Source organism: Electrona antarctica (assembly GCF_951216825.1).
Source record: "Electrona antarctica genome assembly, chromosome: 18".
In the NCBI taxonomy this organism is placed as follows: Eukaryota; Metazoa; Chordata; class Actinopteri; order Myctophiformes; family Myctophidae; genus Electrona; species Electrona antarctica.
The window spans coordinates 34,154,544-34,172,965 of record NC_136799.1 but is presented as its reverse complement, the minus strand read 5'-3'; the positions used below and the strand labels follow the sequence as shown (position 1 = coordinate 34,172,965).

General features: G+C 42.3%; 1 protein-coding gene across 1 annotated transcript in view; it reads left to right on the top strand.

Annotated features, from left to right (window-relative positions):
- bbof1a (basal body orientation factor 1a) overlaps positions 1-17,927 on the top strand; it is a gene marked incomplete at both ends in the record, with an annotated part of 32,078 nt that extends 14,151 nt beyond the window's left edge. Inside the window, 4 exons of the mRNA XM_079527498.1 lie at positions 15,911-16,404; positions 16,630-16,734; positions 17,559-17,627; positions 17,825-17,927. Of these exons, the coding sequence (XP_079383624.1) occupies positions 15,911-16,404; positions 16,630-16,734; positions 17,559-17,627; positions 17,825-17,927 (771 nt within the window). The remainder of the gene's footprint in view (positions 1-15,910; positions 16,405-16,629; positions 16,735-17,558; positions 17,628-17,824) is intronic.
- Positions 17,928-18,422: the final 495 nt, after the last annotated feature.

Below are 18,422 nucleotides of genomic sequence, written 5' to 3'. Positions count from 1 at the left end.
TAAATTTTGAGGTCAGGCCTAAATGGGTCAAATGATAAGGGACAATATCGGTGGCACCCAACTGTAGATGGTATAAGTGGTTAGTTAAACAGAATTAAGATAGAGAGGGGAAGACTCCAAAAAAAACGAGATGCTGTTGCAGTTTATTGCCAAATTTATTGTATATTGCCAAATTTATGTTTTGCCAAAGATTGTTGATCTATAGACAAATCCATGGAACACTGCCCTGTAGGCCAGGTGTAGCGATTACCTCAGCCAGGTGTACCTGCTCAGCCATACTGAGGTATACCTCAGTAATGGCTGTGCCCAGGTCACCCCTCCGTGGATTTGTCTATATAAGCGAGCTTGTACATCTGAGAATTATATTGTGAGACACCTTTGTAGTTTGTACAATGATTGTACTATGGTTTTTCTCAGTTTATTAATAAATAAACCCAAACTCAATTGTATCTTACATGCCAGCGTGGCTCAGGAGATAAACCTGGGCTTTATAAACTGAATAAACCCAAGAGTTAGGGTTCAATTCTCTAAGAAAACATTTTCAGTCCACTGTAAATTGTAAAAGTTGGTTGGAGAAGTGTTACTTTCTCAGTTATGCTTTCCATTGACGTGTAGCTCAAGTGATAACCCCAGGACTTATAAACTTGAGGTTGAGGTTTCAAACCTGCCAAGGAACATTTTTACTGTCCATCTAAATTCTAAATTCTATAATTCTTAAGTATTATGTTCTCAATTCCATCCTTCATGTCTGTCTGGCTCAAGAGTCAAATCCATAGTTTGTAAACCGAAGGTTAAGAGTTCAAACCTTCCAAGGATAATTTTCACTGTCCATCTAAATTCTAAAAGGAAAGTTATGTATAACGTTGTTGATTGTACTTTCCATGCCAGCGTGGCTCAAAAGATAAATCTGTGGTTTGTAATCCGAAGGTTACTGGTTCAAAACTCAAACAAATCTAAAAATCAACTAAAACATCTAATCAAAAGTCTCATACAACAAAACTAAAATAATGCCTCAATAAAAACAACTGGTCAATTTAAACCTCATAATGGGAAAGAAACGTTCTCTCTGTCCCTTTTTTTCTCCCCATATTATTATTATTATTATTATTATTATTATTTTTTAAACGTGTATGTATGTGTGTCACAACCTTGTGGGCCTTGTTTGCGTTCGTTTCTGACATTCTGTTCATGGTTCAATCACTGTGTTTTGTAGTGGCGTTCCTGCTCTCCAGTTAACATTAGGCGGCGTTGCATGCAGTCAGCCTGGGCACACTTGAACTTCCTCGGTGCGGGGCAGGGCTTAGGAGGCAGTCAATCATGAGTATGGGCTATAGTCCATGGTCAAACATGATGAAAAACGAGGATTTGAAAAAAGACGAAAATCGCTCCGAGACCATGGGCTATAGTCCATGGTCTCGGAGTGATTTTCGCCTTTTTTTCAAATCCTCAAAAATGATGAAAAACGGCATGCTAAAGTATGCCGTCCGAGACCATGGGCTATAGTCCATGGTCTCGGAGTGATTCTCGCCTTTTTTTCAAATCCCCAAAAATGATGAAAAGACCATGGGCTATAGTTCATGGTCTCGGAGTGATTTTCGTCTTTTTTTCAACGGCATGCTATAGTATGCCGTCCGAGACAATGGGCTATAGTCCATGGTATCGGAGTGATTTTCGTCTTTTTTCAAATCCTCAAAAATGTAGAAAACCGGCGTGCTACAGTATGCCGTCCAAGGCCATGGTATAAACTTGAACCCATGAGCTGTGGCTCACATAGACAGCAGCTTAACAGAGTGCCACCATGCTCTCTGAAAATCTTCTCAGCTTACCATCTCTTTCTAGTGTTCTTCTGGATGTTATTCTCCAAAACGTGCTGCAGAGTGAAAGTATTTGAACTCACAATCTCTGGCTCACATGGATGTCGTCTTAACAAGGGTGCCACTGAGCCCTCTGTGATTAAGTTGTTCTTCTTGGTGTCACTTTTCAAATGGGGCCTTGGGATCATGTACAGAGAGCGTTTTAATGGTGTTTGCTGTGCATCAAAGGTGTCTTTTAGTGCTTTTGTGTTATCTTGGATTTTAATCACATAATATAGAGGAGAAACCATGACAGAACAAAGATAGCCTGGTAGCTCAATGTGTTAAGTGGCTGTCCACATGATCCAGAATTTGTGGGTTCAAATCCCACTCTGGTCTTTACTCTGAAACTTTACTTTGAAGAAAGAAGAAGATGAAAGCGCATGGAAATCTCACTCAGTCAGGCTATGGTAGTGATGGTGCAGCTGGTACAGAAAAGGACCTTGAAGTCAAAAAATCACTTTCACCTAAAAACTCCATTCACACATTTTGAGTGGTGCAAACCACTCCAACAACTGGCTTTGTTAGTACCCGTGTGTGTGTGTTTGTGTACCTGTCCCTCAAAAGAATGAGCATGGTTACTAATACTATGGTCACTGACATTACGTCAGACCACAGCTGATCAGGCTATATAAGACCTTGCACCACTCAGTTCACACAGGTGTGATTTTTATAATTCAGCTTACTGTGGAGACACATGCTGGAACTTTTTACTTTGAAATGTTTTGTAGTTTCTGAGTTATTTAACTTAAACGCTCAATGCATTCTCAATGGCAATAGCACAAACTTTGGCATGCTACTAGTCCTACATACTTACACCTAGAAACCCCATTCAAACCTATTTAGGTTCATCTCACGGTGGACATATGTGCCTGAAAAGGAATCTTTGAAATGTTTCATAGTTTTAGAAATATAGTGCTTTTAAATTTGAGAAATTCAGAATGGGGGTCAATGGCAGATTTTGGCAAGTAAAGATTTGAGGGGGGTTTGAACCCTCAATCTCCAGATAATGCAGCCAGTGTGCTAAGTCACTGATCTTCTTCTACCTGCTACAACGGTCAGGGGACCTTAGTATAATTGCCTTATTTGAATCTGAATCCAACATATAAAAACATATTTGTGATTTTTGTTCGTTTAATTTGATTCCAGCAAACAGAAATTTGCTAGTTTTTCATTTTTTTGTTCAGAATTGAAAAATGGGAAAACGCTAAACGAAAAATCACAAAAACTGGTCAAGGGACCTTAGTATAAGTATGTTTGTTCAATTTAATCCAGCAAAAAGAAAATTGCTATTTTTTTCCTTTTTTTGTTCAGAATTGAAAAATGGGAAAACACTAACCGAAAAATCACAAAAATGGTGGTGCCTTAGTATAATTCTGTTTGAGTCCAGAAAACAGAAATTTGCTATTTTTTTCCTTTTTTTTTTCAGATTTGAAAAATGTGAAAACTCGAAGCCAAAACCCAGCTTTTAAAAGCTGCGTCAAAGTTGAGTTTTCAGGAGAAAAAAAGCACGCAAAAAAAAGCTGTTCATTCTAAGCTTCAAAACGAAAAAGCTGCTATACATAGAGATAACATGGGAGCACGAAGCAAGAAGCTGCTTCTAGCTTCCTTGGTGTTAACGCGGCTTAAGTCTGATTATGCCTTTGGGTTTTTTGCTCTACTGATTGTTACCCGTTTCCTTTCTTGTCAGTTAAAATTATCATTCATCATCACTTCCATCTTGTCCATCACCTAACCCTAACCCTAACCCTAACCCTAACCCTAACCCTAGTTGTCTGGTACCAGATTGGTTACCATATGGTACCAGAACAAAACAAACAAGAAAGCAGTGTGAATTGTCTGGAACCAGTGGCGCAGTGTGTTAGAACGCTGCCACATGATCGTGAGATGGTGAGTTCAAACCCCACTCAAGTCTTTACTTTCAAGACCGATTTCAGAAGAAGAAAAGTAACAAAAAAGCAGTGTGAATTGTCTGGAACCAGTGGCGCAGTGTGTTAGAAAGCTCCCACATGATCGGGAGATGGTGAGTTCAAATCCCACTCAAGTCTTTACTTTCAAGACCGATTTCAGAAGAAGAAAACCAACAAAAAAGCAGTGTGAGTTGTCTGGAACCAGTGGCGCAGTGTGTTAGGACGCTGCCACATCATCGGGAGATGGTGAGTTAAAACCCCACTCAAGTCTTTACTTTCAAGACCGATTTCAGAAGAAGAAAACCAACAAAAAAGCAGTTGAATTGTCTGGAACCAGTGGCACAGTGTGTTAGAACGCTGCCACATGATCGGGTGATGGTGAGTTCTAACCCCTCTCAAGTCTTTACTTTCAAGACCGATTTCAGAAGAAGAAAACCAACAAAAAAGCAGTGCGAATTGTCTTGACCCAGTGGCACAGTGTGTTACGACGCTGCCACATGATCGGGAGATGGTGAGTTCAAACCCCACTCAAGTCTTTACTTTCAAGACCGATTTCAGAAGAAGAAAACCAACAAAAAAGCAGTGTGAATTGTCTGGACCCAGTGGCTCAGTGTGTTAGGACGCTGCCACATGATCAGGAGATGGTGTGTTCAAACCCCACTCAAGTTCAAACAAAAAAATAAAGGTCCAGGGTGCAATCCCACCCCAGTCTTTACTGTGACACTTTGCTTTCCACAATGACATCAAGTAGCACAGAAAAGCTGTGTTGTAGTAACCATCAGTTAGCTCAGTGTGATGAGAGGCTGTCCTTGGGAGCCACAGGTCCAGGGTTCAAATCCCACATTAGGCATGACTGACACTTTGCTTTGCACACTGATTTCCTGAAGGACAACTTTAAAGCAGCCCAGAAATTCACCATGATTGTGTGCCGATAAGTGGCCCAGCGGATAAGTCAGATGATATCCGTAGTATACCTAGTAGAAGTGTGCCGGTTCAAACCCGACACACTCCTAGTAGGCGGTGATGGTTCAAATCACTGACACTTTGAGTAGGAGTGGCCCAGTGGATAAATCAGATGATATCCGTAGAATACCTAGTAGAAGTATGCCGGCCGACATACTCCTAGTAGGATGGGGCTAGTTCAAATCACCAACACCTACAGTAAGTAGGAATGTGTGCAGTTAAGTGGCCTGGTGGATAAATCAGATAATATCCATAGAATACCTAGTAGAAGTCTGCCGGTTCAAACCCGACATAGGATGGTGCTGGTTCAAATCACCATCACCTAGAGTAGGTAGGACCGTGTGCCGTTAATTGGCCCGGTGGATAAATAAGATAATATCCATAGAATACCTAGTGGGATGGTGCTGGTTCAAATCACCATCACCTAGAGTAGGTAGGACCGTGTGCAGTTAATTGGCCCGGTGGATAAATCAGATAATATCTGTAGAATACCTAGTAGGATGGTGCTGGTTCAAATCACCATCACCTAGAGTAGGTAGGGGGTCAGGTAAGAGTATGTAGGGGCAGAGTAGGTTGAGGTGTAGATAGGGGGAGGAGTAGGTGAGGGTTGGTCAGTTAGGGGGAGGAGTAGGGGCGGGGGGTAAGGTAGGGGGAGATTAGGCGAGGGGGGGGGGGGCAGGCGAGGTGGAGAGTAGGTGAGGGGGGGGGCCTGGCAGGGGAAGAGTAGGCGAGGGGGTGGCAGGCAGGGGGAGAGTAGGCAAGGCGGGCCAGGCAGGGGGAGAGTAGGAGAGGAGGGGGAGAGTAGGAGAGGAGGGAGGCCAGGCAGGGGGAGAGTAGGTGAGGGGGAGGCCAGGCAGGGGGAGAGGTGTGAGGCCAGGCAGGGGGAGAGTAGGAGGGAGGCCAGGCAGGGGGAGAGTAGGTGAGGGGGAGGCCAGGTAGGGGGCAAGGGGGGAGGCCAGGTAGGGGGAGAGTAGGCGAGGGGGGCCAGGCAGGGGGAGAGTAGGAGAGGAGGGAGGCCAGGCAGGGGGAGAGTAGGAGAAGGGGAGGCCAGGCAGGGGGAGAGTAGGAGAGTGGGGAGGCCAGGCAGGGGTAGAGTAGGCAGGGTTGGTCTTCCTATTTTTTTAAAAATCATTTTAGAAGATTTTTTATAAAAAAAGAAAGTAATTATAAAAAAACGATCAGGAAGAATCCGCCTGCCTGCACCCTCCTCTCCCCTTGCCTGGCCTCCCTTCTCTCCTACTCTCCCCTTGCCTGGCCTCCCTCCTCTCCTACTCTCCCCCTGCCTGGCCTCCCTCCTCTCCTACTCTCCCCCTACCTGGCCTCCCACCTCACCTACTCTACCCCTGCCTGGCCTCCCTCCTCTCCTACTCTCCCCCTACCTGGCCTCCATCCTCGCCTACTCTCCCCCTGCCTGGCCTCCCCCTCTCCTACTCTCCCCCTGCCTGGCCTCCCTCCTCTCCTACTCTCCCCCTGCCTGGCCTCCCCCTCTCCTACTCTTCCCCTGCCTGGCCTCCCTCCTCTCCTACTCTTCCCCTGCCTGGCCTGCCCTCAGCTACTCTCCACCTCACCTGCCCCCCTCACCTAATCTCCCCCTACCTTACCCACCTCACCTACTCGTCCCCCTATCTACACCTCAACCTACTCTGCCCCTACATACTCTTACCTGACCCCCTACCTACTCTAGGTGATGGTGATTTGAACCAGCACCATCCTACTAGGTATTCTACAGATATTATCTGATTTATCCACCGGGCCAATTAACGGCACACGGTCCTATCTACTCTAGGTGATGGTGATTTGAACCAGCACCATCCCACTAGGTATTCCACGGATATTATCTGATTTATCCACCGGGCCAATTAACGGCACACGGTCCTACCTACTCTAGGTGATGGTGATTTGAACCAGCACCATCCTATGTCGGGTTTGAACCGGCAGACTTCTACTAGGTATTCTATGGATATTATCTGATTTATCCACCAGGCCACTTAACTGCACACACTCCTACTTACTGTAGGTGTTGGTGATTTGAACCAGCACCATCCTATGTCGGGTTTGAACCGGCAGACTTCTACTAGGTATTCTATGGATATTATCTGATTTATCCACCAGGCCACTTAACTGCACACACTCCTACTTACTGTATGTGTTGGTGATTTGAACTAGCACCATCCTACTAGGAGTATGTCGGCCGGCATACTTCTACTAGGTATTCTACGGATATCATCTGATTTATCCACTGGGCCACTCCTACTCTAGGTGTCAGTGATTTGAACCATCACCGCCTACTAGGAGTGTGTCGGGTTTGAACCGGCACACTTCTACTAGGTATACTACGGATATCATCTGACTTATCCGCTGGGCCACTTATCGGCACACAATCATGGTGAATTTCTTGGCTGCTTTAAAGTTGTCCTTCAGGAAATCAGTGTGCAAAGCAAAGTGTCACAGTCATGCCTAATGTGGGATTTGAACCCTGGACCTGTGGCTCCCAAGGACAGCCTCTCATCACACTGAGCTAACTGATGGTTACTACAACACAGCTTTTCTGTGCTACTTGATGTCATTGTGGAAAGCAAAGTGTCACAGTAAAGACTGGGGTGGGATTGCACCCTGGACCTTTATTTTTTTGTTTGAACTTGAGTGGGGTTTGAACCCACCATCTCCTGATCATGTGGCAGTGTCCTAACACACTGAGCCACTGGGTCCAGACAATTCACACTGCTTTTTTGTTGGTTTTCTTCTTCTGAAATCGGTCTTGAAAGTAAAGACTTGAGTGGGGTTTGAACTCACCATCTCCCGATCATGTGGCAGCGTCCTAACACACTGTGCCACTGGGTCAAGACAATTCACACTGCTTTTTTGTTGGTTTTCTTCTTCTGAAATCGGTCTTGAAAGTAAATACTTGCGTGGGGTTTGAACTCACCATCTCCCGATCATGTGGGAGCGTTCTATCACACTGCGCCACTGGTTCCAGACAATTCACACTGCTTTTTTGTAGGTTTTCTTCTTCTGAAATCGGTCTTGAAAGTAAAGACTTGAGTGGGATTTAAACTCACCATCTCCCGATCATGTGGGAGCGTTGTAACACACTGCGCCACTGGTTCCAGACAATTCACACTGCTTTTTTGTTGGTTTTCTTCTTCTGAAATCGGTCTTGAAAGTAAATACTTGCATGGGGTTTGAACTCACCATCTCCCGATCATGTGGGAGCGTTTTATCACACTGCGCCACTGGTTCCAGACAATTCACACTGCTTTTTTGTTGGTTTTCTTCTTCTGAAATCGGTCTTGAAAGTAAAGACTTGAGTGGGGTTTGAACTCACTATCTCCCGATCATGTGGCAGCGTTCTAACACACTGCGCCACTGGTTCCAGACAATTCACACTGCTTTTTTGTTTGTTTTGACCTGGTACCATATGGTAACCAATCTGGTACCAGACAACTAGGGTTAGGGTTAGGGTTAGGGTTAGGGTTAGGGTTAGGGCTAGTGTCCGTTGGGGGGTAATTGGGTGATTTAACATGGAGTTGATGAGAAACCGTGAAACACCCAACCCACCCTCAACAAAATCCGGGATGCCTTCAACTTGATAAGAAAACGGATTAATGGGATTGATATGCCATTGAATATGTTGGTTGATAGATCGTTGGTTTTCTTCTTCTGAAATCGGTCTTGAAAGTAAAGACTTGAGTGGGGTTTGAACTCACCATCTCCCGATCATGTGGCAGAATCGTAACACACTGCGCCACTGGTTCCAGACAAATCAAGTGCTTTTTTGTTGGTTTTCTTCTTCTGAAATCGGTCTTGAAAGTAAAGACTTGAGTGGGGTTTGAACTAACCATCTCCCGATCATGTGGCAGCGTCCTAACACACTGCGCCACTCGTTCCACACAATTCAACTGCTTTTTTGTTGGTTTTCTTCTTCTGAAATCGGTCTTGAAAGTAAAGACTTGAGTGGGGTTTGAACTCACTATCTCCAGATCATGTGGCAGCGTTCTAACACACTGCGCCACTGGTTCCAGACAATTCACACTGCTTTTTTGTTTGTTTTGACCTGGTACCATATGGTAACCAATCTGGTACCAGACAACTAGGGTTAGGGTTAGGGTTAGGGTTAAGGTTAGGGCTAGTGTCCGTTGGGGGGTAATTGGGTGATTTAACATGGAGTTGATGAGAAACCGTGAAACACCCAACCCACCCTCAGCAAAATCCGGGATGCCTTCAACTTGATAAGAAAACGGATTAATGGGATTGATATGCCATTGAATATGTTGGTTGATAGGTCGTTGGTTTTCTTCTTCTGAAATCGGTCTTGAAAGTAAAGACTTAAGTGGGGTTTGAACTAACCATCTCCCGATCATGTGGCAGCTTCCTAACACACTGCTCCACTCGTTCCACACAATTCAACTGCTTTTTTGTTGGTTTTCTTCTTCTGAAATCGGTCTTGAAAGTAAAGAATTGAGTGGGGTTTGAACTAACTATCTCCCGATCATGTGGCAGCATCCTAACACACTGCGCCACTGGTTCCAGACAATTCACACTGCTTTTTTTTGCTTTTCTTCTTCTGAAATCGGTCTTGAAAGTAAAGACTTGAGTGGGATTTGAACTCACCATCTCCCGATCATGTGGCAGCGTTCTAACACACTGCGCAACTGGTTCCAGACAGTTCACACTGCTTTATTGTTTGTTTTGTTCTGGTATCATATGGTAACCAATCTGGTACCAGACAACTAGGGTTAGGGTTAGGGTTAGGGTTAGGGTTAGGGTTAGGTGATGGACAAGATGGAAGTGATGATGAATGGTGATTTTAACTGACAAGAAAGGAAACGGGTAACAATCAGTAGTGCAAAAAAAACAAAGGCATAATAAGACTTAAGCCGCGTTAACACCAAGGAAGCCAGAAGCAGCTTCTTGCTTCGTGCTCCCATGTTATCTCTATGTATACCAACTTTTTCGTTTTGAAGCTTAGAATGAACAGCTTTTTTTGCGTGCTTTTTTTCTCCTGAAAACTCAACTTTGACGCAGCTTTTAAAAGCTGGGTTTTGGCTTCGAGTTTTCACATTTTTCAATTCTGAACAAAAAAAAGGAAAAAAATAGCAAATTTCTGTTTGCTGGATTAAATTGAACAAACATACTTATACTAAGGTCCCTTGACCAGTTTTTGTGATTTTTCGGTTACGTTTTCCCATTTTTCAATTCTGAACAAAAAAAGGAAAAACTATCAAATTTCTTTGCTGGAATCAAATTAAACAATCATCACAAATATGTTTTTTATATGTTGGATTCAGATTCAAATAAGGCAATTATACTAAGGTCCCCTGACCCACAACACAGTCTGCTGTTCCCTTTGAGTACAACATTCATACAGAAATAAAATACAAAAAATAAAATAACAGGAGATTTGTCTATTGTTTCTTTTGCTGTTGTTTATCTCTAGACGTTCAAATGTTTATGAACCACAATGGAAACAAGTCTCTGGCTCTTCTGTCATTATCTATTCTGCCTTTTAGGAACAGCATGCACAGTGGCTCACTGGGTACAGAGCCTGCCTGGGAATCAGGAGGCTGCAGGTTCAAGTCCTAGCTCTGACATAGTGTCCCAAAATCATGAAAATATGACAATATATTATGCCGTCCCAAACCATGGACTATAGTATGTTGTATTTTCATCTTTTTTTCAAATCCTCCAAAATCATGAAAAATGACATGCTATAGTATGCCGTCCGAAACCATGACCATAGTATGTCGTTTGTTCATGATTTTCATCTTTTTTTCAAATAGCCCAAAATCACGAAAAACGACATGCTATAGTATGCCATCCGAAAAAAAAATATAACTTTGGCATGCTACTAGTCCTACATACTTACACCTAGAATCCCCATTCAAACCTATTTAGGTTCATCTTACGGTGGACATGTTTGCCTGAAAAGGAATCTTTGAAATGTTTCATAGTTTTAGAAATATAGTGCTTTAAATTTAAGACATTTACAATGGCAGATAGTGGCACGTCAAAAAGCACTTTCACCTAGAAACTCCATTAACACTTTTTATAATTCAGCTTTCTGTGGAGACACATGCTGGAACTTTTTACTTTGAAATGTTTTGTAGTTTCTGAGTTATTTAAGTTAAACGCCCAATGCATTCCCAATGGCAATAGTACAAACTTTGGCATGCTACTAGTCCTAAATACTTACACCTAGAAACCCCATTCAAACCTATTTAGGTTCATCTTACGGTGGACATGTTTGCCTGAAAAGGAATCTTTGAAATGTTTCATAGTTTTGGAAATATAGTGCTTTTAAATTTGAGAAATTCAGAATGGGGGTCAATGGCAGATTTTGGCAAGTAAAGATTTGAGGGGGGTTTGAACCCACAATCTCCAGATCATGCAGCCAGGCAAAGGGAACAGCAGACTGTGTTGTGGAAGGTAGCTAGTAGATCAGTGACTTAGCACACTGGCTGCATGATCTGGAGATTGTGTGTTCAAACCCCACTCAAACCTTTACTTGCCAAAATCTGCCATTGGGAATGCATTGGGCGTTTAACTTAAATAACTCAGAAACTACAAAACATTTCAATGTAAAAAGTTCCAGCATGTGTCTCCACAGAAAGCTGAATTATAAAAAGTGTGAATGGAGTTTCTAGGTGAAAGTGCTTTTTTGACGTGCCAATATCTGCCATTGAGCCCCATTGTAAATGTCTCAAATTTAAAAGCACTATATTTCTAAAACGATGAAACATTTCAAAGATTCCTTTTCAGGCAAACATGTCCACCGTAAGATGAACCTAAATAGGTTTGAATGGGGTTTCTAGGTGTAAGTATGTAGGACTAGTAGCATGCCAAAGTTTGTGCTATTGCCATTGGGAATGCATTGGGCGTTTAACTTAAATAACTCAGAAACTACAAAACATTTCAAAGTAAAAAGTTCCAGCATGTGTCTCCACAGTAAGCTGAATTATAAAACGTGTGAATGGAGTTTCTAGGTGAAAGTGATTTTGACGTGCCACTATCTGCCATTGTAAATTTCTCAAATTTAAAGCACTATATTTCTAAAACTATGAAACATTTCAAAGATTCCTTTTCAGGCAAACATGTCCACCGTAAGATGAACCTAAATAGGTTTGAATGGGGATTCTAGGTGTAAGTATGTAGGACTAGTAGCATGCCAAAGTTATAATTTTTTTCGGACAGCATACTATAGCATGTCGTTTTTCGTGATTTTGGACTATTTGAAAAAAAGATAAAAATCATGAAAAAACGACATACTATGGTCATGGTTTCGGACGGCATACTATAGCATGTCGTTTTTCATGATTTTGGAGGATTTGAAAAAAAAATGAAAATCATGAAAAAACTACATACTATAGTCCATGGTTTGGGACGGCATAAAATAATTTGGGATATTTTCATGACTTTGGGACACTATGTCAGAGACAGGACTTGAACCTGCAGCCTCCTGATTCCCAGGCAGGCTCTGTACCCAGTGAGCCACTGTGCATGCTGTTCTTAAAAGGCAGTTTAGATAATGACAGAAGAGCCAGAGACTTGTTTCCATTGTGGTTCATAAACATTCAAACGTCTAGAGATAAACAACAGCAAAAGAAACAATAAACAAATCTCCTGTTATTTTATTTTTTGTATTTTATTTTTGTATCAATGTTGTACTCAAAGGGAACAGCAGACTGTGTTGTGGAAGGTAGCTAGTAGATCAGTGACTTAGCACACTAGCTGCATGATCTGGAGATTGTGTGTTCAAACCCCACTCAAACCTTTACTTGCCAAAATCTGCCATTGACCCCCATTCTGAATTTCTCAAATTTAAAAGCACTATATTTCTAAAACGATGAAACATTTAAAAGATTCCTTTTCAGGCAAACATGTCCACCGTAAGATGAACCTAAATAGGTTTGAATGGGGTTTCTAGGTGTAAGTATGTAGGACTAGTAGCATGCCAAAGTTTGTGCTATTGCCATTGGGAATGCATTGGGCGTTTAACTTAAATAACTCAGAAACTACAAAACATTTCAAAGTAAAAAGTTCCAGCATGTGTCTCCACAGAAAGCTGAATTATAAAAAGTGTGAATGGAGTTTCTAGGTGAAAGTGCTTTTTTGACGTGCCAATATCTGCCATTGAGCCCCATTGTAAATGTCTCAAATTTAAAAGCACTATATTTCTAAAACGATTAAACATTTCAAAGTTTCCTTTTCAGGCAAACATGTCCACCGTAAGATGAACCTAAATAGGTTTGATTGGGGATTCTAGGTGTAAGTATGTAGGACTAGTAGCATGCCAAAGTTATAATTTTTTTTCGGACGGCATACTATAGCATGTCGTTTTTCATGATTTTGGAGGATTTGAAAAAAAAATGAAAATCATGAAAAAACTACATACTATAGTCCATGGTTTGGGACGGCATAAAACATAAAATAGATTTGTCTATTGTTTCTTTTGCTGTTGTTTATCTCTAAACGTTTGAATGTTTATGAACCACAATGGAAACAAGTCTCTGGCTCTTCTGTCATTATCTAATCTGCCTTTAAGAACAGCATGCACAGTGGCTCACTGGGTACAGAGCCTGCCTGTGAATCAGGAGGCTGCAGGTTCAAGACCTGGCTCTGACATAGTGTCCCAAAATCATGAAAATATGACAAGATGTTTTATGCCGTCCCAAACCATGGACTATAGTATGTAGTTTTTTCATGATTTTCATTTTTTTTTCAAATCCTCCAGAATCATGAAAAACGACATGCTATAGTATGCCGTCCGAAAACATGATCATGTATGTCGTTTTTTCATGATTTTCATCTTTTTTTCAAATAGTCCAAAATCACGAAAAACGACATGCTATAGTATGCCGTCCGAAAGAAATTATAACTTTGGCATGCTACTAGTCCTACATACTTACACCTAGAATCCCCATTCAAACCTATTTAGGTTCATCTTACGGTGGACATGTTTGCCTGAAAAGGAATCTTTGAAATGTTTCATAGTTTTAGAAATATAGTGCTTTAAATTTGAGAAATTTACAATGGCAGATAGTGGCACGTCAAAATCACTTTCACCTAGAAACTCCATTCACACGTTTTATACTTCAGCTTACTGTGGAGACACATGCTGGAACTTTTTACTTTGAAATGTTTTGTAGTTTCTGAGATATTTAACTTAAACGCCCAATGCATTCCCAATGGCAATAGCACAAACTTTGGCATGCTACTAGTCCTACATACTTACACCTAGAAACCCCATTCAAACCTATTTAGGTTCATTTTACGGTGGACATGTTTGCCTGAAAAGGAATCTTTGAAATGTTTCATCGTTTTAGAAATATAGTGCTTTTAAATTTGTGACATTTACAATGGGGCTCAATGGCAGATATTGGCACGTCAAAAAAGCACTTTCACCTAGAAACTCCATTCACACTTTTTATAATTCAGCTTTCTGTGGAGACACATGCTGGAACTTTTTACTTTGAAATGTTTTGTAGTTTCTGAGTTATTTAAGTTAAACGCCCAATGCATTCCCAATGGCAATAGCACAAACTTTGGCATTCTACTAGTCCTACATACTTACACCTAGAAACCCCATTCAAACCTATTTAGGTTCATCTTACGGTGGACATGTTTGCCTGAAAAGGAATCTTTGAAATGTTTCATAGTTTTAGATATATAGTGCTTTTAAATTTGAGGAATTCAGAATGGGGGTCAATGGCAGATTTTGGCAAGTAAAGATTTGAGTGGGGTTTGAACCCACAATCTCCAGATCATGCAGCCAGTGTGCTAAGTCACTGATCTACTTGCTACCTGCCACAACACAGTCTGCTGTTCGCTTTGAGTACAACATTGATACAGAAATAAAATACAGAAAATAAAATAACAGGAGATTTGTCTATTGTTTCTTTTGCTGTTGTTTATCTCTAGACGTTCGAATGTTTATGAACCACAATGGAAACAAGTCTCTGGCTCTTCTGTCATTATCTATTCTGCCTTTTAAGAATAGCATGCACAGTGGCTCACTGGGTACAGAGCCTGCCTGGTTATCAGGAGGCTGCAGGTTCAAGTCCTGGCTCTGACATAGTGTCCCAAAATCATGAAAATATGACAAAATATATGCGGGGGACCCGGGTTCCATTCCTGGGTGTTACACTAACATACAAAACAGCTCTCAAAGCATTTGATGAATGTGATTCTGTGTACAAGACTCGATTCTTTCAACTTTACTAACTGGAGGCTAACATACAAAAGATCGCTTCAACAGTACAAAGAGGCAGTTGTTACTGAGTGATGGTGTCGTAGGGGCTGATGATCAGACAGACTCTCAGCACAGAGAGTTCAAGTTCAAATCCCAGTCTCCCTAAAGTCTAATGCTAGAGTTATTCAGCTTTATTAACTGAAGGCTATTCTAGCAGTGGCTCACAGCCTCAGTCTGACGACCTCAAAACTCTAAGGAATAAACTTTTATAACTTCCTGGTCGTGTGACTAGGTCAGGTGCAGTTCACCTGGTTTCCCACACATATATGCCCATATATGGACACAAAACAAAACACACCTTTTTGCATCAGCCTTTGACATATTATCTTAAATGTATACATTATGACTGAGTGTATGTGTGTGATGTGTAAGTATTTGTATGTATATGCATTGCACGCCACTACTTTGTTTATTATTGCTTAGATTTTATGTACAGTACTAGTCAAGTCTAGTACTAGTCATGTACATTAGCCTACTCGTTAAGTCAAATGAGAGCCCAATGGCTCTCATTTGACTCTCATTTGTTCTCTATTCTTTAACAAGAATCCAACTTGGTAACCTGGTAAATTATGTGGATGACACACTATCTGGTCACCTACTCACTCATACTCACTTTTCTGTCCTCACTTTTTATCCTCAAGTCCAATCCGGCGAATCACTTGTGGCTGCCTCAATTTTCTGTCCTCACTTTTTATCCTCAATACGTACATTGCTCAGCCAATCAAATATTGCGATGGGGTGGTCAGTCAATCAAATCATCGGGTACACACAAATACACAAAGCTGGGCATAGGAGGGGCTAGCGCCCCTCAAACATTGGCCCCCTCTTGTTTTTCACCTACCGGCATGCCCCATCAAAGTGATTTATATAATAATACTGATGATCAGACCATTGGTTAGACCGAGCTTACCAACACTGCTATTGTTTTCGCACAGGGTACCAGTGAGCTGATGATCCAGGACAACGCAGCTCACGTGAAGGCACAGAGGGAGGAGATATCTGAATTGAAGGCCAAAGTGGCTACCTTGGAGCGAGCCCTCGGGTCGATGGCTGAAGAGTTTGATTGGGAGAAGGAGACGACCCAGCAGCGAGACCGGGTCACAACCCAAGCCAGCCAAGTAGAACTGGACAAGTTGCAGAAGGTGCTGGCCATGCGGGAGAAAGAGATAGGCCGTGTCAAGCGGTTGGCATGTGTCGTCGTAGAGCAGCGCACAGAGGTGGAGTGCTTCTTCCAGGAGGCTCTATTTCAGGTGAAGCAAGAGATTCAGGCCAGCAGAATGCAGTACAGAGAGGAGGCACTGCAGGCCTACCGCAGTAAGATGGCTGAGGCCAGGGCAGGCAAGCAGAATTATCCCCTCATCCGCACCTTCCACAAGAACCCTCATAGCACCAACTGTGTCTATTCAGACATGGATGAGGCTGCAAAATGGTGAGATCCTATGCCAGAATCCTAGTGAGAATGTCTTGTTTTTCAATGCTAAAAGCACTGTATCAGCACCTTATACAGTAAGTCACCTGCAACTCTTCCAAAGGTGGGCCAAACACCAATATTAAATGCAGTTCACATCTAGATGCAGCTTATGACATGGAAATGTATTATAGTTGTGTTTTGCATTCATTGATTTCATGCACGGTTGCACCCCTTCTGATTCAGGACTCATGTGCAGAGCAACAAGGTTGACATCTCAGATCTCACTTGGGAGCAGAAGGAGAAAGTGCTAAGACTGCTCTTTGCAAAAATGAACGGACAGAGAGCAAGGTATAGTATTACCCCCTTTAACAGATTGGATGTGGACGAGCAAGCAACAAGCATGTTGGTTGTTAGTCATTTTCCCTTTCCTTTTTATACCTAATCGCCTTTTTATACCTAATGGCCCCACTTTGGACGAAGATGGTCCATTTGGAGTCACCGAACATGAAAACGAAACTTCTGATGCAATTAATTTTGCAGAACAAAATGCAGTGACACCAAGCAATAGTTCAGCCTGAGCCACCATTTGTGACTCCTCCCTCTATTTAATGTCTTAAACAGCTCTGTTCTCAGCAGAAGAGGATACCATAAAACATCACTTAAGGCTTCAACCAATTTTCTTTTCCGTCCAGCTGCTTAAAAAGAATGAAGAAAGAGTCTGGGCACAATAGTAAAAATAGGCTCAGCCACAGAGTCGTGTGCTTGGAAACAAACATCTGGTCACGTCGATTTGCCTTCAGCCTATTGGCTCCACTTCACGTGCACCAAGACGTTTATTTAGTTCTTTGAACACTTGTGGTCATGGAGCAGCTGGTAACATGATTTTCAGAAAGCAGTGTACAGGAGATCTGACTGCATAGGGGGTATATCAGGGCAGTCGATGTATATTCACATTAACCGTGGTCTGGCATGTAGTCCAACAGCACAACATGCTGAATTTGGTGACCTTGGAAGGCCATTTTAGAGAACCTCGGTCAGTGTGCTTCACACTGACCCCAACTAACCCCTTTACGAGGCTAGTTGCAGGCCTGAGAGAATAAAAACACCCGAGTGTTAAAACATGGCCTCTCAAAATGATGTACTTCATTGCAACTCTGCATTTTTCCTGACAGGAACCCCAGCCAACCTTTGGCTTTGCCTGTGTCCTCTAAGAAGAATCCAATTCACAGCGAGGCTGCTGGGTAAGGCAGCAGCGGAATGCATGAGAATACAACAGCTATATTTTCTTCTTTTAATTACAAAGCGTGTGCAGATTTATTGTTCCCACATTCCATGTTTAGCCGGCAAAGCATTGGACTTGTGAGACTGTGATTCCCAAGTGTGATTTATCAGATTCATTTTTTTGTGTGTGTGTGACATAATGACGCCCGTTTTGCAGAATTACAGAGCTGCCGTCCCCGATGACCTTCCTCACCCAGGCGCCTGTATCCAGCCTGCCCTCCAACCCCAACAGCCTTCCGGATATATATAACACCACATGACTTGTTTCTGGCCCTGGACACTTACATTGCACTTTCACTGGGACGTCTGCTGCTTGCCGCAAAATTGCAATTATGTGTATCTTTGTGTGCAAGATGTTCTTTATGTTCATGGGAAAGCTCTTACCTTAACCAAGACTTAAATGAACCCTTTGCTTCTTTCTGTCTTATCTCTGCAGCACGCACAGCTCATGTACTGTACATCCGATTTAACAAGTGGCCTTATATTCCATTTGCTACCTTTCCTAACCATGAAGTTCTGATATTGTACTGTAAAAAAAATATATATATAAATTTAAGATGCAATATCTGGAACTGAATGTGTGACTGACGGTTATTAATGGAAATACAATGTTAATTGCAAAATGCCAGAGTGGCAGTGACTCAGCGCCAGCGGTAGAGTAGCCGGTAGAACAGCCGGATGCAGAACTGTGAGCTCCCCCCCGAGTGTCGAAGTGTTCTTGAACAAGACTCTGAACCCCTAATTGCTCCTGATGA